The sequence below is a fragment of the Podarcis liolepis genome, assembly GCF_965112155.1.
Source record: "Podarcis liolepis genome assembly, chromosome: 7".
In the NCBI taxonomy this organism is placed as follows: domain Eukaryota; kingdom Metazoa; phylum Chordata; class Lepidosauria; order Squamata; family Lacertidae; genus Podarcis; species Podarcis liolepis.
In genome coordinates this window covers 22,802,753-22,823,526 of record NC_139561.1, presented here as the reverse complement: position 1 = coordinate 22,823,526, position 20,774 = coordinate 22,802,753, and the positions used below count along the sequence as shown (strand labels likewise).

The following is a 20,774-nucleotide window of genomic DNA, read 5'->3' as shown; positions in this document are numbered from 1 at the left end:
GAAGGTGCTTTGTCAGGTACAGGGCAACAAACAAGATGGATGGTTCCTCCACATACAGGAGCTGACTAGACTGGAGACAGGCATTGTTAAGAGGTTTGACACTTTCACCTTTTCTTTTCTTTTTACTTTTGTTCAGATGCTGGCATGATTGAGAAAGGAGGCAATTCTCAGCCCCAGAAGGATGCAGCCATCCAGGAACCAGTGGTAAGAAGAGAGGAAACTGGGATTTTTACATAGGAAACAACATGTGGTGGCACCCCACTTGTGGAATGCTCTCCCCAGGGAAGCTTGCCTGGCACCTTTGTTGCATATCTCCATACAGTGGTGCCCCGCAAGACGAATGCCTTGCAAGACGAAAAACCCGCTAGACAAAAGGGTTTTCCGTTTTTCGATGCGCTTCGCAAGACGAATTTCCCTATGGGCTTGCTTCGCAAAACGAAAAAGTCTTGCGAGTCTTGCGATTCCGCCCCCCTTTTTCTAAGCCGCTAATAGCCGCTAAGCCTTTAATAGCCGCTAAACCGCTAATAGCGCTAATCCGCTAATAGGGTTGCTTTTGTCTTGCGAGGCACCACTGTATATTATTTTGTTGAAATAATTTTTATTTGATTTTATAAGTATAAAGTTATAACAATACAACCATACACATTTGGAGATTCCTCCGAATCTCTGGACTTCCCACCTTCCCCTTCATCCTATTATTAAACTTTTTCTACTGCATCTTTCTACACCATCATATTTCACTATCTTCTAAACATTTTCTAAGGCTGATAATGTGAATGTTTATTTAAATCCTGCCATCAAGTCTATTGACTTTCTTTGTTTCTGCAAATATAATATGAATGGTTCCCAATCTTTTTCAAAGTCTCTGTTGTCTTTTTCTCTTAGTCTATCTGTCATTTTTGCCATAGTTCATCAACTTCTCTTGCCATTGTTCTTTAGTTGGTATTTCTCCAGTCTTCCCATTTTGTGCAATCAACATTCTTGCTGCTGTAGCTGTCCAAGTTGGAGGCAGCCTGGTGAGATGGGTTTCCACATCTTCAACATGTGCAGCTTAAAGATAGACTTCCCTGTCTGCCTCCCACCATTCAGTTTCATTCGATAATGCTTATTTTTTAGTACGATGAGGCGGGAGAGAAAAAGCCATGTAGCGCTGGCTGCAATGGGTCGACTCTAAGAACCATAAGAAGAGCCTGCTAGATCAGGCCGATAGCCCATTGTGGCGATCACACACAGGGCCCCCGGACGTTTGACGGTCTATTGACCCTGTGCCGCCACTGCGATTGCTTTTTCCGCTGCCACCACCCCGTATCTCATGGGGACACACAGAGTCCAGTCAGTTGTTAACATAAACAAATAATCAAGTTTATTTTTAAATACAGTTAGTTTTTCTTGACAGTTTCTTAATCTTAGTTCCTAACAACTTCAAACTGATTATTCCCAACTATCTCTCTGACTCCACCTAACAATTCATCTCACTCTCTCACAATACAACTCTACCAACCCACACCTAAACTTCCCTCTTCCTTCTTCAACTCCCGAACCTCAACTCAACTGACTCAACTGACTTTCAAAACCTCCCACTCTAACTTTTATTCCCCCCTTGCATTCTCACTGGCCAATCACATCACACCTATTTTAACCCTTTCCTTATGACCCATCCCAGGAGGCAAACGCCACACCCATCTAGTCCAGAATCCTGCTATCACAGTGGCCAAGCAGATGCTGCAATGGGAATTCCACAAATATCACCCGAGCACAAAAGCACTCTGCCCTCCTGGCATTCAGAAGCAGTAATAATAATAATAATAATAATAATATTTTATTTATATCCTGCCCTCCCCAACCAAAGCCGGGATCAGAGCGGCTAACAACAGTAAAAATAACACAGTTTACATAAAATCACAATCTAATAATTGAAATACATTCTGAAATCAATTCATTCTAAAATCAATTGAGAGTCAAATTAACGGCAACCATTGGGCTAGAGTTCTGTGAGGATTACCAAAGGATGGGGTCAGACTGTGCCTTGGCCAAAGGTCTGGTGGAACAGCTCTGTCTTGCAGGCCCTGCGGAAAGATGTCAGGTTCTGCAGGCCCCTAGTCTCTTGTGACAGAGCGTTCCATCAGATTGGGGCCACGGCTGAAAAAGCCCTGGCTCTGGTTGAGGCCAGCCTAACCTCCCTGTGGCCCGGGATCTCCAAGATGTTTTTATTTGAAGACTAAGGTCCTCCATGGGACATACCAGGAGAGGCGGTCCTGTAGGTACGAGGGTCCTAGGCCGTATAGGGCTTCCGACTGTGAAGGCAGAGTATAGCCAGCTACTGTGATGAATTTGCCCCATCCTCTTTAAAAGGCATCCAAGTTGTTGGTGGTTGACACTGCCTCATGTGGGACTGAGTTCCACAGTTTAACTGAATAGGGCTAGCATTGGAGACAACTCTGTGTGGGTCCCTCATTCCTTGCTTTCCTGCTCAGGTGCCTGATGCTGCTGACCCTGCCAAAGACCCCAACAATCAAGGGGAAGATGAATTCGAGGAGGCAGAGCTGGAACGCCCAGACTTTGAAGAGAAACTAGGTCAGGCCGTTCCACTTGGCCACACCAACGGGCCAGCTAAAGATGCAACAAAGGGAAAGATCCCGAAGGTAAAACTTTTGTTTCTTGTTTGGAGTTTGACCCTGGAGCTGTAAAGAGTGTCTGGAACTGGAGGCAGCTCAGATGACAACACAGTAAACCATGGTTTGTTTGGGTGGGAGATGCTCCTCAGAAACCCTTGAGCTCCACCTCCTGCTCTTTTCTCCAGCGCAGCCGCAAAGATGAGCTTGGAAGTTTGTGGTTCTGTTTTCAATCAACTGCAGCTCTCCGTGGTGCACAGATCTGATAAACCGTGGTTAATCTTAATGCAGTGTTACGGGACCTCAGCAGAGCTGTTCCCACCTGATGCCCTTTAAATCTGCTCAGGCTGGTCTGGCCCCTTCAGCAGAGCAAGCAACTGGCTGTTCAGGCTCTCTCAGACCTTCCTCCTCCTTCCCCTCACTCGCCTGTGGGTTATTATCCGAGAGACGAGATCCCCTACCTTGTTTTGACAAGCTGCCAAGCCTTCTCTGTGTCTCCTGTTTCTCCAAGGCTGCATTTTACCTGTCAAAATCTAAAACAAAAATTGGTAGGTAGGTAGGCAGGCTTGGTTTGTTTTGTTTCTTTAAAAAGTACACTCACACAGTGGCATCCGAGCAGAAATTGTGACCCTGTCTAGATTGGTTTGGCTGTAGAGTTGGGTAGATCTGAGTGCTGCAGAGGTTAGTTTTTGGAACTAGCTTGAAAGGTGTGGGGTGCGGAGGGAGGGAGAGGGGGACAGAGAAAGAGAAAGGGAGGAAGAATTATGTGTGTGAGCGTGTGAGAGAGGGGGACCTTTTCTGACACCTGAATAGGCCTTTCCTTGCAATCCTATGCTGTCTCTGACCTTCCTAGGGTCTGGGCAGAGGATTCAGGGGACACTGTAGGGTTTAGGGCAGGGGTCAGCAAACTTTTTCAGCAGGAGGCCAGTCCACTGACCCTCAGTCCTTGTGGGGGGGGAGACTATATTTTGAAGAAAAAATAATGAAGGAATTCCTATGCCCCACAAATAACCCAGAGATGCATTTTAAATAAAAGGACACATTCTAGTCATGTAAAAACACTGATTCCCAGACCGTCCGCGGGCCGGATTTAGAAGGCGATTGGGCTGGATCCAGCCCCTGGGCCTTAGTTTGCCTACCCATGGTTTAGGGTATAGTTGGAGGCTTTTGAGAAGCCCAGGTGACATATTCATGGGGACTAGATTCTTGTTATCAAAGTAAGACCTACCCAGAATTGGCGCCTTGAAATTACTGGATCTAAGTTAGTCACATGTAATGATTTCGGAAATACAGTGGTACCTTGGTTCTCAAACTTAATCCGTTCCGGAAGTCCATTCCAAAACCAAGGCGTGCTTTCCCATAGAAAGTGATGCAAAATGGATAAATCCGCTCCAGCAATTTAATATGAATTTTACTATCTAACAAGACCATTTGCCCATAAAATGATAGCAATAAATAATGTACTGCAGTCACACAATCAATCAATCAATCAGTAGCTGAACTGGGTTCCACACAGTCACAAAAACAAAACAAAAAAGAGCCGCAAAAACAAAAATGCAAAATAAATAGCAAAACCAGACAGACCTCAACATAACACTCAAATCGTCAGCGTAACACTCAAAACTGAGCACATTCAGCTTCCGAAAAAAGTTCGCAAACCAGAACACTTACTTCCAAGGGTTTGCAGTGTTTGGGTTCCAAATTGTTTGAGTACCAAGGCGTTTGAGAACCAAGGTACCACTGTATCCTTTTTCCAGACCATTGACTCTATTCGATTTGTGTTTATAATTCTCTCTCTCTCTGTCTGTCTCTCTCTCTCTGTACATATTTTATACACACTGTGTGTATATATATAGAAAGAAATTAATGGCCCTAACCATTAGTCACGCTGATCAATTTCAGTGGGTCTGCTCTTGAGTAGGACTAATGTTGGCTACAACCTTGTTAGCTGCCTTAAGGCCTATAGGTGGTTCTTTCTGATTTCCAATTACAGTAAGGCTCTTTGAAAGGGTCTCTTGCCTTTCCCACTGAGGAGTTTCTCCCCGGAGTCATGGTTGGGCAGGATCCTGACAACTCCTTAATCCAAAATATTTACTGTGTGCATTCCAGAGAGAGGTAATATAGTAAAAAAAAAAAAAAACAACAATGCCGTATTTACTCGAATGTAATGTGCACCTTTTTTGGCCAAATTACGTTGTGAAAATTAGGGTGCGCTTTAGATCTGGTGGCGCCAGCAAATACTTTTTTGGTTTTAAGGTTTTGAAAACTTAGGTGGTGCATTAGATTCGCGTAACAACAACAACCCAGGTCTTGCCAGTCCTAGCCCAACAGTCTTAACCCCTACACCAGGCTGACTCGGAGCAGATCTACAATTTCCTTAATAAACCCCCCTCTTTGTTCCTTTCCTTTCCTTTCCAGGATGCTGGTAGACCAAAGAAAATCGCAGATGACCCAATGGATGATTATCAGGAAGACCAGGAGCAAGATCTTGTATGAAACACAGGTTCTTCTCTTTTCTCTGTCCCTCCCCAACTCTCAAACCTCTCTTGAGAATATGCCTTAGAGACAAATGCTAAAGCTGTTCAAAATTCCCAGGCATCTTTTTGACATTTAAGGCAGGTTTCCTGGTCTAAAAAGTTACAGATTTCAGCAGGAAGTTACAGGACGTGCGCCAGCTGATAATAAGATGCCCCCATAAGGGAAAATAATAATGGAAACTCAGTATAAAAGGGTGCCTGGAGAATTCCTGGGGATTGCTCTACTAAGTAATCAGTTGGTTAATCAGTTAACTAAGGAGTAGTGGAGGGTGCCCCACTAACCTTGGGCTTCCCCCAGCCAGCCCCCCACTGCCTGCCTTCTCCGTTGTCGGATCTCCTTTTCCAGCTGTCCAAGTTGGTAGCTGTCGCTGTTGGCATGTGACCAAGGAAACGGGGGCAATTGGCAGGCCCCCATCTGGCTCCAGCCCACCGGCCGGTGTACCGGGCGATCTCCAGTCCTTGGTGCTGCATCTGTGACCCGAGCTTCAGAAGCTAGGGCACGCTACTCAGCAGAGTAAACACTACACAGCAGAATGGCAGGAGAAGTTGTGTGAGCATATTTACAAGCAGTTTATTCAGCATAAAGGTAAAGGGACCCCTGACCATTAGGTCCAGTCGTGGCCGACTCTGGGGTTGCGGCGCTCATCTCGCTTTATTGGCCGAGGGAGCTGGCGTACAGCTTCCAGGTCATGTGGCCAGCATGACTAAGCCGCTTCTGGCGAACCAGAGCAGTGCACGAAAACGCCGTTTACTGTCCCGCTGGGGCGGTACCTATTTATCTACTTGCACTTTGACGTGCTTTTGAACTGCTAGGTTGGCAGGAGCAGGGACTGAGCAACGGGAGCTCACCCCGTCGTGGGGATTCAAACCTCCGACTTTCTGATCGGCAAGTCCTAGGGTCTGTGGTTTAACCCACAGCGCCACCCGCATCCCTTACATACATCAGGACAAAACATCAGGACATACATCAGCATATATCAGGACAAAAGGAAAACATGTCCGATCTTCTTCGTGTCCAAAGCAAGACAGCATAAGCAAAAGCTATACACAAACAGAAGTTCCCAGCATACTGTGCTGGAGTGTAAACAGACATGTGACACACCACAACCATGCCTGTTCCTTAAGGTGGAACGGAATATCCCAACAGTCACTGCCTCCTGCAGGAGCGAGTTCCACAGTTCAACGCCGCACTGCATCAAGGACTTTCTTTGATCTGTCCCGAATCTTCCAACATTCAGCTTCATTGGATGTCTGGCAGTTCTAGGGAGAGAAAAAACTTCTCTCTGTTTCTCCACCCCCTTTTGGTCACTTTGGTTTCCTTTCTCCTGAAGGAGCCCAGGGTGGCAAACACAGAAGCAGTCGAGCATCTTAAGAACAATTCCAATACAGGAGCAGACTGAGAAGGAGCTCGACTTAAAAGCCTCCTGGAGTAGGGAGGGCTTCGGCAGGTGCCCAAAAGACAGTGCCTGTCTAGTATTTAATGGGAGGGAGTTTCAAATGATGGGGCCACCACAGAAAAGGCCCAGTTCCTGTGTTGTGTGTGGTATGGACCTCCTGATAAGACGGCATCACTTGGAGGAGGCCTTCGCCTGCAAAGCATTCAGGTATCCTAGTCCCAAGCGGCATAGGGACTAGCGCCTTGAACTTAGCCTGGTAGCTGAAGGGCAGTCAGCACAAGTCTCTCAGCAGTGGCATATCATGATGGTGATGTCCTGCCTCATTTAATGCACTCTGATTCCACTTTAACAGCCATGGCATCCTGGGAACTGTAGTTTAAGGGGAATGAGAGTCACTAGGAGTCCCCTGCTCCCCTCACAGAGCTACAGTTCCCAGAGTAGTTTAACAAGCAGTCCCTCCTCTCAAGGAGCTCTACATGCAAAACGTTCTGGGTCCAATTCCCAGACAAGAATACTGAGCTAGATGGGCCAGTGGGCTGACTCCATGTAAGGCAGCTTCATATGCCCCTTTTAAAACCACCCTTTTATTCCAGCCATGAGGACTAGAAAGTTGCTTCATTGTTAAGGGAGGAGCCATAGTTCACCAATGGCTCAGGTTCAATCGCAGGCATCTCCAGTGAGGACTGAGAAAGATCCCTACCTGAAACCCTGGAAAGCTGCTGCCAGTCAGGGTAGATAATATTGAGCTAGATGGACCAATGGTCTGACTCTGTATAAAGCATAGAATCATAAGAGCCGGAAGGGACCATGAGGGTCATCCAGTCCAACCCATCTTTTACCCAAGGTGGGACTCGAACCCGCAACCCTGAGATCAAGAGCCTTCTGATCTACTGAGTGAGCTGTCCCAGCTGTAGCTTCGCATGTCTTAAGAGAAGAGCTGTGGCTCGATAGTAGAGCATCCACTTTGCATGCAGAACGTCCATTCCTCGGCATCTCTAAGTGGGGTTGGGAATGTCATCCCCCTGAAACCCCGGACAGCCGCTGCCAGTCAGTGTAGACAGTACTGAGCTAGACGTCCCAATGGTATAAGGCAGCTTCTTACATTCCCAACTGCAATGCATACATGATAGTTAGACTGGCGATCACTGTGCCACTCACGTAGTGCCACCTCCATCCCAGCCCATGATCTGCACAAAATGCAAAAGTGTTTCTCTGGTGGCAGCAATGTCAGCAGCATCAGCATCAGGCATTCCTTCTCTTCCACCCCAATTAATCTGCCCAGCTAACAAGCCGAGGCAGCTCCCTGACCTACTTTCCAAAATGCAGGCCCCTGCTGTTCCCAAAGACAGGTAATCTCCTTCCCCCACTGTCCCCCAAATACAAGGCACTTAGGAAGCGGCTTTTGAATTTTTTATATTTGCCATGCACTCTCACGACTTTCTTTTCCTGCTCTTAAAAAGGGAAAGCAACAGCAACAGATCACAGTGGCATTCTGTGGGTGTTTATTCCGAATTAAATCTGCCATGTTGCAGGGGAGGCCAGCCCATTGGGGCAAATGGGGGTTTCACCTGTTTGTCTTCTCCCTTACAACCGGTCCAGGTGACGGCAAATGCCCATTAACTTCCTCCTCCTCCTCCTCTGTCTCATTGATGCCCCTTGCAGAACTTAGCAGGAAGGATGGGGGCAAAGCAAAAATTAAGTCGGCTCTGTTTGTCATTGCCTCTGGCGCCACCTACTGTTAGGCTCCCTGCCTTCTGCCCTGCCAGTCACCATGAGCACCCGTCACCGCTGATGTTCAGTGATGTTGACTCCTGGGTAAGACTGGGATTGCAGCCTTCATTGCAGACATCTGCTGAAGGAGCAACAGCTCTTCTACCTCCCAGAAATGAGCTTTCTATGACTCTGACACACCCTTCCATTGTAGCACCCTGCTTGTGGTTAACGCTTAGCTGGAATGAAATATTCAACGCAGCAATAGAGAATTTAAAATAATAATTTATTTGTCAGACAAATAAATGAGAGGCACAGTGGTATATGGTTACCAAGCTCTGGCCTGGCCTCCTGCCATTATGGCCAGCACTTATATTCCCTTAATCCAGCCCCCTTTGCTCCTCCTTTGGCTGCCTCTGTCCAATCAGCCTGGTTGAATTTCCTATTGGCTGATTGCTATAACCAATCCTAAAAGATACACCCATATCCTCCTGTCCTTATATGGAACACAAAGAGCTATATATTGTTACATCTATAAATGACAAATAAGTAGTAATATATCTTACATGTGTCTCAACAAGGAATCTTAATTACCAGCTCACCTCTTGCCCTCCTTGCCCTATTGCCCTCCAAAACAAATGGTTAATCTTAAATTTTTATCTTAAACATATGTCAAGGATCTTGAGTTCACATCAACATTGAAAGATCTCCTTCATTTGAAGGTTTCTAAACAAATGCCTGACAACTATATATCAGGACTGCTTGGATGGCGTCTCCTGTCTGGCAGGGGGGCTAGGCTGGTGGCTGACTTAATTTCAGGATAAATACAACTCTTACAACTATATGAAATAAGAATCTAGCATTTCTTAAATCCTTTGCATAATTACATTTAAGCCAATATATTTAATACATAACATAGGTAGCCTTTGTAAAGTAAAAAAAAGGAACTCAGTAAAAAACAGCTTCAAAAGAAGCCTCTTCAGTTTACACCCCCCCCCCCCCTTCAGCCAGCTGCTTTTCCCATTAGCTCTTTCCAACATTTAACCTTAGGAAGAAGATCTGGCTCATTTTACTGGGAGGCACATTGGTATTATTTTACTATTTACTCATTCCTAATTATGTTTATCTCTGCCTTTTTTATCTTCTGTAACATGTAGGGTCAGTGTCCTCGTTCTCAGCCTGTAATTTCCCCCTTTTACGACTTTGAGAATTGTTTTCTGCTATAAATCAAGGGGCCCCTTGTCTAGGAGGAAAACATTGCCAAGGTTCTCTAAGCAGCTGGTCTTCTGCCTGGCATGAAACATTTGAAAATCTAAGCCCATTTAATTTAGGAACCTGATCAAGATATAAGCCAATATAAGCCTTGATTAAAAATGCAGTCTATATTCAGATGCCACACCATAGTTCCAGTTACAGATAGGTAGCCGTGTTGGTCTGCCATAGTCAAAATAAAAAAATTCCTTCCAGTAGCACCTTAAAGACCAACTAAGTTAGTTCTTGGTATGAGCTTTCGTGTGCATGCACACTTCTTCAGATACACTGGGTATCTGAAGAAGTGTGCATGCACACGAAAGCTCATACCAAGAACTAACTTAGTTGGTCTTTAAGGTGCTACTGGAAGGAATTTTTTTATTCTGACACACCCTGTCTCTGCTGCCAAGCACCCAAACAGGGATTATATAAGAGTGGAAGAAGAGTGTGGCTGCTGGAACATCTAGTAGTCCAGCACCCTGTTCTCACAGTGGTCGACCAGATGCCTTAATAATGTGCTCCTCTGGTCCACCCTGAACCTCCCATCATTCAACTTCGTTGCATGCTGCCTGGCTATAGTGTTACAAGATGCAGGTACTCCTGGTCTGCTTGTAAATGAGACAGAAGTCAGATAAGGGGGTCAGCTTGAGGTTAATAATAATAATAATAATTTTTATTTATACCCCGCCCTCCCCAGCCAAGGCCGGGCTCAGGGCGACTAACAAGCAATAATAAAAACAAGTTGAATGAATACAACTTAAAAACAAGATTAAAATACAACAATTAAAATATTGAAACATCAAAATATTAAAATGCAGCCTCATCACAGGAGGAGAAAGGAAAAAGGAAAAAGAAAGAGGGGGAGGGAATCAAATTGGCTCCAAGCCAAAGGCCAGGCGGAACAACTCTGTCTTACAGGCCCTGCGGAAAGAAATCAGATCCTGCAGGGCCCTGGTCTCATGAGACACAGCGTTCCACCAGGCCGGAGCCAGAGTTGAAAAGGCCCTGGCTCTGGTTGAAGCTAATCTAACTTCCTTAGGGCCCGGGACCTCTAGGGTGTTGCTGTTTATGGACCTTGAGGCTCTCCGTGGGGCATACCGGGAGAGGCGGTCCCGTAGGTACGAGGGTCCTAGGCCGTAAAGGGGTTGGACTAGCTTAGCAGGTGTGCTCTGACTGGCAGCTGCTCTCTAGGTTTCCAGAACCTTGAGATATCTTTTCCAGCTGCCAGATCCTTTAAAAAAAAATAAAACTGACTAGAGAGGCCAGGGATTGAACCAGGAACCTTCTGCATGCAAAGCAAGTGCCCTAGAGGCTGCACCATTTGAAATGCCTGGCTTGTGCACCACAGTGGCTACTCCTAGCATCTTCCTTGTGGGGCGGATGTGTGTGTAGGCTCTCACCACCTTCCCTTTCTCTTAAGACATTCAGCTCCTCTTCTGCTGCCCTTGCAGAGCTGCCTCCCATTAGCATATCAAAAACAGCCACCTGCCACTGTTTCAAAAAACAGTGTGCAAGCCCAGCCGCCCATGCCTAGGCAAATTGGGATATGGAATCAGGAGTGAGGGTGTTGGAGAATTCTGATGAAAACAGCATGGAAGTGGAAAATTTCAATGTCTGGGACGGAAATCAATTCGGCAGATTTCGATCAGTATCCACCGTTGTTGCTTTCAGTCCGCAAAAATGTGGAGTTCTTTCAACACGCACACCAACCATTTGCATTGTGTTCCCTTTTTTGTATCTTAATGAACGGGCTGGAGTAACGCAAGGACAATATAATTTCCTTCATTAATTACGTAAGTTGCGCTGTTTTGCCATTGCGGACAGCGAGGCACGCAGTGTGGGTTTCTTTTTTTTTGCAAAAGATGAACCACAGCAGAATGGAAACTGCGGCATGGCGGAATGGAAAATGGTGCCTTCTTCCCTCTCTACCCCCAGGAGATGCAAGGACACTGATTAGGTTCATTTGAGGACAGTTTTCCTTTGTCTTTCTCACCAAGTCACGTCACCCCTCCCTTCCCCTTCCCCTCCTGCCTCAGAACAAAGTGACAATGTTTACAGAAAAGAAGCAACACCCAGACGCTTAAAATAGCTTTTCAAAGTCCACGCTCCTTTCCTTAAAACATAATAGAGAGAAGGCTCTCAGGGCTGCAAAGGGCACATTTCATCATGATGAGGTGGCGAAAATACCACCGAGACTGAGCCCGGCTTGTGGTGCAGTGACGCACAGCAGAAACTCCTAGAGAGGCAACTTGAGGGCAGAGCCAACTTGTGCATAGATGTGCACCTGACTGTACTCCCCAGGTTGAGCAACTGCCAGAAATTGAACACTTGGCTCTAGATTCCTTGGAGGTTTTTAAACAGGGTGGTCATCTGCCAGGGGTACTTTAGCTGCAATTCCTGCATTGCCCGGGGGGTTGGTCTAGATGACCACTGGAGTCCCTTCCAACTCGACCGTTGTTCTGTGATTTGGGTTATAATTATTGGAGGTTTTTAGTTTAGGGGGGAGAGGCAGGTGGGGGCAGGGGAGCAGATGGTAATAATAATAATAATAATAATAATTTTTATTTATATCCCGCCCTCCCCAGCCGAAGCCGGGCTCAGAGCGGCTAACAACAGTAAAATGATAAAACATTCTAAAATCATTTCATTATAAAATTAATTCCAATCAGATTAATGGCAACCATTGGGCTAGAGTTCTGTGAGGATTGCCAAAGGAGGGAGTCAGGCTGTGCCTTGGCCAAAGGCCTGGTGGAACAGCTCTGTCTTGCAGGCCCTGCGGAAAGATGTCAAGTCCTGCAGGGCCCTAGTCTCTTGTCACAGAGCGTTCCACCAGATCGGAGCCACAGCCGAAAAAGCCCCGGCTCTGGTTGAGGCCAACCTAACCTCCCTGTGGCCCGGGATCTCCAAGATGTTTTTGTTTGAAGACCATAAGGTCCTCCGTGGGACATACCAGGAGAGGCGGTTCCGTAGGTACGAGATAGAGGGATATTAAAAAAATATGCACTGTGCAGAGAAAGGGAATAGGAAACTTAAGAGGAATTCATGGCTGTCAGCGGCTGCTAGCCACAATGGCTATGCCCTGCCTCTGGTGTCTGGAATTGCAGGTGAGAATGTAGCCTTTTTAATCCATGGGTAGGAATAATTGTTGCACCCGAGCAGAGACAAAAGGAGCCAAACGACACCAAGGGGTTAATCCAGAGAAAGAGTGTTTTATTCTGCCATCCGTGGGGGCAGAGGCACCTGTGTGATTCAGTTCACAAAAGACAGGCCGCACCGAAAACATTTTACAAGCAGGTTTTATCCTTTTTTCAAACCCCCTTTTTCCTCTCCCCCTTCACAGATTCTTACATAGAAATGTTGCTTTTCGTTCTCTGGCTCTGTTCCCGGAAGTACCGTATTTTTCGCTCTATAACACGCACCCGACCATAACACGCACGTAGTTTTTAGAGGAGGAAAATCCGTAGGCATGCCACCCGTAGGCATTTCCTCCATAACACGCACAGACATTTCCCCTTACTTTCTAGGAGGAAAAAAGTGAGTGTTATGGTGCAAAAAATACGGTATGTTGCAAGTCAATGTACCAGGACAAGGTTATCTTGGATCTGGGAAGCGAAAAGCTTTACTGTTCTCAGCTCTGGGTTTGTCACAGCGTTTTTGTTACAGAGAGGACTGCTTAGCTCATGCTTTTTGTCTTAGAGGAATATGCAGTTTTAAAAATGCGTACGCCGAGGCCTGGCTTGGGGGGGGGGGAATTTACAAACAGTTTTTAGGGCTTTCTGGGATAACCCTAACTGTACCCCTTCAAGAAGAGGGCTGTTGCTCTCATGCACTGCTTGCAGACTTCCAACAGGCCTCTGGTTGGCCACTGCAAGGACAGAATGCACAAATAGATTGTCCATCAGCCTGAGCCGGCAGACAGTCTATTCCTTTGGGTTTTTTTATAGAAATTTAAGTCATAAATAGATAAATGTTTGGTGCACAAGTATCTTCGGTCTCACTTCCCGATTCCCCCTCAGAAACAAACAAACAAACAAAAACTGAGCTCCTTTTTCCCCTGCCCAATAACAGGAAGATCATGGAGGTGAAGTAGACGACGCTGATGATCTGGAACTGGCCCAGGAACCCAGAGGCCGAGTGGAAAGAGACTACTAAATTTCACGCCGGCTCGATGGGGGATGCCAGAGGAAAGAGCCTGAAATGAAAGAGCTGGGCCAGAACACCGCTGTGATGAGGCTGGGAATCTTCTGCCCGTAACATTCAAGAGGGGCTAGCGCCTGATCTCTGCTTCCAGTAAATCACAGATGTATCAACGTGACCAGTTAGCAAGGTCCGGGGCAGCTTGCAAGGCAGATTTTGCTCTCTGGATGTTTCTTCTAAGGCGGAAGGGAGCTCAAAACAGAAAAATAAATTGCAGATTCTCTTTTGATGGTTCTGTCCCTCCTGCCACACGCACACTTTCCCCCCCGTTTCAGAATTGTTAAGATTTGGGCTGTGAGGAGGGGCTGATTCTGTGTAGCCTCTGTTAGCCTTGGACAGTTCGTATCCTCCTCCTCCTACCCTTTGTCTTGGACTTGACCTTGTTGCTCTTTAATGCAAAATCTGTTCATCTTTATATTAAAAAACAAGGAAGTCTTTTGAGAATGAGATTCTTTTTTTACACCCTGGTCTGTTTTGTTACCGGTAAGTTATTGGGGGGGGGGGCGGAAGGCGACATTGCCTGTGTTTTGGAAGACAGAGAACACCCATCATCGAGACCCACTGCTGAGATTTATCGTGTGAACCTTATTTATTTATTACATATACACCACGTGATTGTTAAAGCAGCAGCCTCAAAGCGGTTTACAAAAAGATTAAAGCAGGAAAAAAAGGCTTTCAGTGCTTAAGGGCCGTAGGAAGCTGCCTTCAGCTGTGTTGAACCTATGAGACCATCTAGCCCTGTATTCCCTACACTGACTGGCAACAACTCTCCAGGGTTTCAGACAAGGGGCATTGCCAGCCCTGCTGGGAGATGCCAGGCATTGAACCTGGGAAAGTTGTTCTTGATTATCACCAGTCAGCAGTTTTTAATCTTATAAATTCAGTGTTATCAATAGCCAGGGTGGGGAACCTTCTGGCCTGTGGGCCAAATTTGGCCCAAATGAGCACCAATTTGCCTTGAGGGCCCGCTTGCCCTCCAAACAATGTGTACATGCCCTGCATCTGATGCCAAATGTGACTTCAGGTGTAGGCAGTGAGAGAAGTGGCTGGATTGGGGACACAACTCAGTTTTGTGTGAACTCAGTTACGCAGCTGATCACCACCACTGCACCAAACATTTGGCTGCGAGAACAGGATGCTTGGCCGAATGGGCCCTTATCCTGATCCAGCAGGGCTTTCATTTATGGTGTAAGGAAGGATGCAGGCAGGTGGGGAGCTGGGTGGGGCCACAGTCACACTTAATGTACCAGACTCAGCTGGTAGCAGCCAGGATGCCAGGTGCAAATGTCAGCTCAAAAGCCCAAGAGTTTGGAGCTGCGTAGCTGACGAAACTGTGAAGCCAGGGATTTCTGCTTGCTTTTGTGCTCTTCCCTCGCAAACTTTGATTTAATGCATCGCTGTCCCTCGCTGCCTGCCATGAATAGCTCTTTCCAAACAGATTAATCAGAAGCTAATTCGTCTGCCGGGCCATGTAGCAGTCAAACGACATCCCCAACTCACTCCGGGGATGCGGCCCTTTTCATCACCAGCCGGGATTCTGATCTGAGCTGACATGCTCTTGGTTTCGACACGGCCATTTCTCTGCCAAAGCCTCCTCTGAGAAATGAGTAATGGGGGTGGATTTTCGGCCTGAACTTTTGCTCCTGTCCTCCTTCCGCCAATCTCCTTGATGGAAGAAATGAGCTGTGCTGCTTGTCCCAGGCAAAGTCCAGAATTATTAGTAGTATCAAAGTTAAAATGTAAACGCTACAGCAGCCTTTCTGAAGCTTGGTTCCCCAGATGCCGTTGGACTACAACTCCCATCATCCGTGACCACTGGTGCGGCTAGATAGGAATGATGGGAGTTGTAGTCCAAAAACAACTGGACCCCGAGGTTGAGAAAGGCTGATCTGGAGGGCCAACTTAAGTTGCTGGTTAAGTTGTCGAGGGCTGATTTCTTGTCCTGTTATAAAATGCCTACTTATTCAATCGCCAAACCTTTCAGGGGAGCATTTGCAACCGTTTGGCACGATTTTTGAGTGAATTGCCGAAAGTCAGCATTTTTCTGAAATTGTGACCCCGGGGCTTAGGGATTTTTTTTAAAAATCTTTTTCTGCCGGTTAAGTTGTCGAGGGCTGATTTCTTGTCCTGTGATAAAAAGCCTTCTGTTTCAAACGCCAAAGCTTTCAGAGCAGCATTTGCAACCGGTTGGCACCATTTTTGAGTGAATTGGAGAACATGAGATTTTGCTGCAATTGTGACCCCGGGGCTTAGAGATTTTTTCAAAAAAGGCTTTTTCCTCCGGTTAAGTTGTCGAGGGCTGATTTCTTGTCCTGTTATAAAAAGCCTTCTGTTTCGACCGCCAAACCTTTCAGGGGACCATTTGCGACCGTTTGGCACCATTTTTGAGTGAATTGCCGAAAATCAAGATTTTTCCTGACATTGTGACCCCGGGGCTTAGGGAATTTTTGAAAAAATCTTTTTCCGCCGCTTAAGTTGTCAAGGGCTGATTTCTTGACCTGTGATAAAAAGCCTTCTGTTTCGACCGCCAAACCTATCAGGGGAGCATTTGCAACGGTTTGGCACCATTTTTGAGTGAACTGCCGAATGTCAGAATTTTTCTGAAATTGTGACCTCGGATTTTTTCAAAAAAATCTTTTTCCTCCCCTTAAGTTGTCGAGGGCTGATTTTCAAAAAACCTTTTCCCGCCAGTTAAGTTGACAAGGGCTGATTTCTTGTCCTGTGATAAAAAGCCTTCTGTTTCGACCGCCAAACCTTTCAGGGGAGCATTTGCAACCGTTGGGCACCATTTTTGAGTGAACTGCCGAATGTCAGTTTTTTCCTGAAATTGTGACCCCGAGGCTTAGGGATTTTTTCAAAAAATCTTTTTTCGCCAGTTAAGTTGTCGACGTCTGATTTCTTGTCCTGTGATAAAAAGCCTTCTGTTTTGACCGCCAATCCTTTCAGGGGAACATTTGCAACTGTTGGGCACCATTTTGAGTGAATTGCTGAAAGTCAGATTTTTTCTGAATTTGTGACCCAGCGGCTTAGGGATTTTTTCAAAAAAAACACAAAAAAACCCCGCTGGTTAAGTCGCCGTGGGCTGATTTCTTGTACTGTTATAAAAAGCCTTCTGTTTAGACCGCCAAAGCTTTTAGAGGATCATTTGCAACCGTTGGGCACCATTTTTGAGTGAACTGCGGAATGTCAGATTTTTTCTGAAATTGTGACCCCGGGGCTTAGGGATTTAAAAAAAAAAAAAAAATTCCCGCTGGTTAAGTCGTCGAGGGCTGATTTCTTGTACTGTTATAAAAAGCCTTCTGTTTAGACCGCCAAAGCTTTCAGAGGAGCATTTCCAACTGTTTGGCACCATTTTTGAGTGAACTGCAGAATGTCAGATTTTTTCTGAAATTGTGACCCCGGAGCTTAGGGATTTTTTCAAAAAACCTTTTTCCGCCAGTTAAGTTGTCGAGGGCTGGTTTCTAGTCCTGTGATAAAAAGCCTTCTGCTTCGACCGCCAAACCTTTCAGAGGAGCATTTGCAACCGTTTGGCACCATTTTTGAGTGAATTGCCAAAAGTCAGATTTTTTCTGAAATTGTGACCCCGGGGCTTAGGGATTTTTTCAAAAATATCTTTTCCCGCCAGTTAAGTTGTCAAGGGCTGATTTCTTGTCCTGTTATAAAAAGCCTTCTGTTTAGACCGCCACAGCTTTCATAGGAGCATTTGCAACCGTTTGGCACCATTTTTGAGTGAATTGCTGAAAGTCAGATTTTTCTGAAATTGTGACCCCGGGGCTTAGGGATTTTTTCAAAAAATCTTTTACCGCTGGTTAAGTTGTCGAGGGCTAATTTCCTGTCCTGTTATAAAAAGCCTTCTGTTTCAACTGCCAAACCTTTTAGGGGAGCATTTGCAACCGTTGGGTACCATTTTTGAGTGAATTGCCAAAACTCAGATTTTTGCTGAAATTCTGACTCCGGGGCTTAGGGATTTTTTCCAAAAAATCTTTTCCCGCCAGTTAAGTTGTCAAGGGCTGATTTCTTGTCCTGTTATAAAAAGCCTTCTGTTTGGACTGCCAAAGCTTTCAGAGGAGCTTTTGCAACCGTTGGGCACCATTTTTGAGTGAATCGCCGAATGTCAGATTTTTTCTGAAATTGTGACTCAAAATCTTTTCCCGCCGCTTAAGTTGTCGAGGGCTGATTTTTTGTCCTGTGATAAAAAGCCTTCTGTTTCGACCGCCAATGCTTTCAGAGGAGCTTTTGCAACCGTTTGGCACCATTTTTGAGTGAACTGCGGAAAGTCAGATTTTGTCTGAATTTGTGACTCCGGGGCTTAGGGATTTTTTCAAAAAAAATATTTCCCGCTGGTTAAGTTGTCAATGGCTGATTTCTTGTCCTGTGATAAAAAGCCTTCTGTTTGGACCGCCAAAGCTTTCAGAGGATTTGCAACCGTTTGGCACCATTTTTGAGTGAACTGCGGAATGTCAGATTTTTTCTGAAATTGTGACCCCGAGGCTTAGGGATTTTTTCAAAAATACTTTTTTTCGCCGCTTAAGTTGTCAAGGGCTGATTTCTTGTCCTGTGATAAAAAGCCTTCTGTTTCAACCGCCAATGCTTTCAGGGGAGCATTTGCAACAGTTTTCAAAAAAATCAGACTTCCGGGTCAGCGCCAACGGTGAATTGCGGAGTTCCTCTTTTCGGAGGAACGGGCACCGTGGAAACTGGGTCTTCCCGCCGTAGCGAAGGTTGGGACCCGCTAGAAATGCCTGTCGGGGGAAGCCTGGGAACGTGGGGTTCGGCAGGGCACTAGGAGCGCCCCCCTACTCGCAGGGAATCCCATTTAGGGGCTCCGGAGCGAAGTGGGGTGAGAAGCGCGGTGCTGCGAACTGACTGCTACTTTCACGGAGTGAAGCCGCACAGCCCTTGCCGGAGAGCGCTGACTTTTTCCTGTGGACAATTGGATTTAAAACAAGTACCCGTGAGTAGAAATGGAAAATTGGATCAAGAAATTTCTTGATTTGGTAACGAAGCCGAAGGTTTAAAACAGGAAGTCTGCCTTCCGCTTTTTGTATATAGACTAAAGCAAAAACTGAAATTGTGACCCCGGGGCTTAGGGATTTTTTCAAAAAAATCTTTTTCCACCGGTTAATTAATTAGGCAGCTGATCTGTTTTTTAAAAAGCCTTAGTACAAGTACGTCGGTAAACAGCAGGTGGCTAACACTATCTCAAGAAGTTTGGGCTTTTGCAGAGGTGGCAAATTGCCATTGGCACAGAAAGGAACACTCCTTCCTGTTTCCGGATCGTTCTGAGCTGTACTCAGTGGCAATAATTTGGCCTGACACACAAGCTGTCAGGGAAAAATCTTCTGGGGACTAGGTAAATGGTAAAGGGACCCCTGAGCATTAGGTCCAGTCGTGACCGACTCGGGTTGCGGCGCTCATCTCGCTTTATTGGCCAAGGGAGCCGGCATACACCTTCCGTGTCATGTGGCCTGCATGACTAAGCTGCTTCTGGTGAACCAGAGCAGTGCACGGAAACGCCGTTTACCTTCCCGCCGGAGCAGTACCTATTTATCTACTTGCACTTTGGCGTGCTTTTGAACTGCTAGGTGGGCAGGAGCTGGGACCGAGCAACGGGAGCTCACCCCGTCATGGGGATTCGAACCGCCAACCTTCTGATCGGCAAGTCCTAGGCAGGCCACAAAAAATGGCTCAGTGGGCCTATTTTGGCCCTTGGGTTGTGGCTTTGACACCCCTGCTGTAGGTTCCAAGCATCCACATGTTGCTATTTTAGAAGCTCAGCTCAGCAAAAGTCAGCATGGTGTAGTGGTTAGCGTCAGACTAAGTCCTGGCAGGACCAGGGTTCAAATCCCCCAAACTCATTGGGTGTGTGACCTTGGGCCAGTCACCTTCCCCCAGCCTATCCTACCTTGCAGGGTTGTGTGGATCAAATGGGGAGGCTGGTGAACCATGCAGGTGAACTTCAGCTCTCTGGAGGAAAAAAAGCTGGGATAATTCATGGAATAATAAATACGCTTAGCTCTTGGGCAATGGACACACCCATGGTCTAGCACAGGGGTCTACAACCCGCGGCTCCGGAGCCGCATGTGGCTCTTTTACATCTTTGCCGCGGCTCCGGGGCGGATACTAGCGAGGGGAGGAGGCGCATTGTACGCCCCAACACTCCTCACTGTGGTGGGCGCTGTACTGGCTGTGACGTCGCATGGGGGCGGTGCCTGCGTTAGTCACGCACCATCCCGACGTCACCTTCCCGCCCGCTGTCAGATCGTGGCTCCGGAGATATATTTGTTTTAAATGTCGCAATGGTTTTGCAGCTCCCAGTTGTTGTTTTTTCTTCGGAAACGGGTCCAAGTGGCTCTTTTTGTCTTAAAGGTTGCAGACCCCTGGTCTAGCAGGTGGTAGGGCAGACCAACTCCCTCTTCAGGCATGAACTTCACCATGTGACCCTCAACTTAGTTACCATCTCTCTGTCTAGCCTACCTTACAGGAAAAGGGGAATTCAGTACATACACCACCCTGAGCAATTCTCAAAGGAAAGTAGGAGGAAAATGTAATAGCTATCATATTCATGGATGGGACCATGGGGAACAGCCAGGGGTCAACGGGAGACCCCAGGCCTCATTTGTGTAAAGTCCTTGGTTCATTCCCCCGTTACAGCAGGCATGGGGAGCCCAGAGCTCCTCAGATCTGCTTTGTATGCAGAAAGTCCTGGGTTCAACCCCAGCTCAGGCTGACAGAGACGTGTCTGGAATCCTAAAGTGCGGTCACCAGTCTGCGTAGATCAGTCTTCTTCAACCTGGTGCCTTATTTTGGACTGAAACAGGTGCCCAAGCCACCTGGTTTCTCCCACCATCATGAGATATATCATTTCTCCTTTTGAAATGATTGCAATTATTCCAAACATCTACAAAACCCCTCCTCCTTGATCTCTGGAGCCATCATGCAAAATGCGGTAATGGCGTTTTAAGAGGCATCCAAACTCATAGCCAAACGACTGTTTGCCCTGGGAACAGAGCAGCAGAGTCAAAAGATGGGCATGATGCTACTACGAGCTGTGGTCCCCCCCCCCTTTC

The 20,774-nt window shown here is 46.5% G+C and overlaps 1 protein-coding gene and 1 long non-coding RNA gene across 5 annotated transcripts in view; one reads left to right on the top strand and one right to left on the bottom strand.

The window, feature by feature from the left end:
* The window catches only part of LOC310711283 (uncharacterized protein), a 45,393-nt gene extending 31,245 nt beyond the window's left edge, over nucleotides 1–14,148 (top strand). For 3 of the 4 annotated variants that reach the window (XM_083513048.1, XM_083513047.1, XM_083513050.1), the window contains 4 exons: nucleotides 137–204; nucleotides 2,475–2,642; nucleotides 5,031–5,102; nucleotides 13,576–14,148. In XM_083513048.1, the coding sequence (XP_083369174.1) occupies nucleotides 137–204; nucleotides 2,475–2,642; nucleotides 5,031–5,102; nucleotides 13,576–13,659 (392 nt within the window). In that variant the 3' untranslated portion in view covers nucleotides 13,660–14,148. Of the gene's footprint in view, nucleotides 1–136; nucleotides 205–2,474; nucleotides 2,643–5,030; nucleotides 5,116–13,575 lie in introns of all 4 variants that reach the window. The other variant, XM_083513049.1, reaches the window with a different exon arrangement.
* Nucleotides 10,747–11,885, bottom strand: LOC310711494. Its single transcript, XR_014528500.1, has 2 exons — nucleotides 11,757–11,885; nucleotides 10,747–11,702 (listed from the first exon to the last, which is right to left on the bottom strand). It is a non-coding gene; the product is annotated as an uncharacterized lncRNA (long non-coding RNA).
* Nucleotides 14,149–20,774: the final 6,626 nt, after the last annotated feature.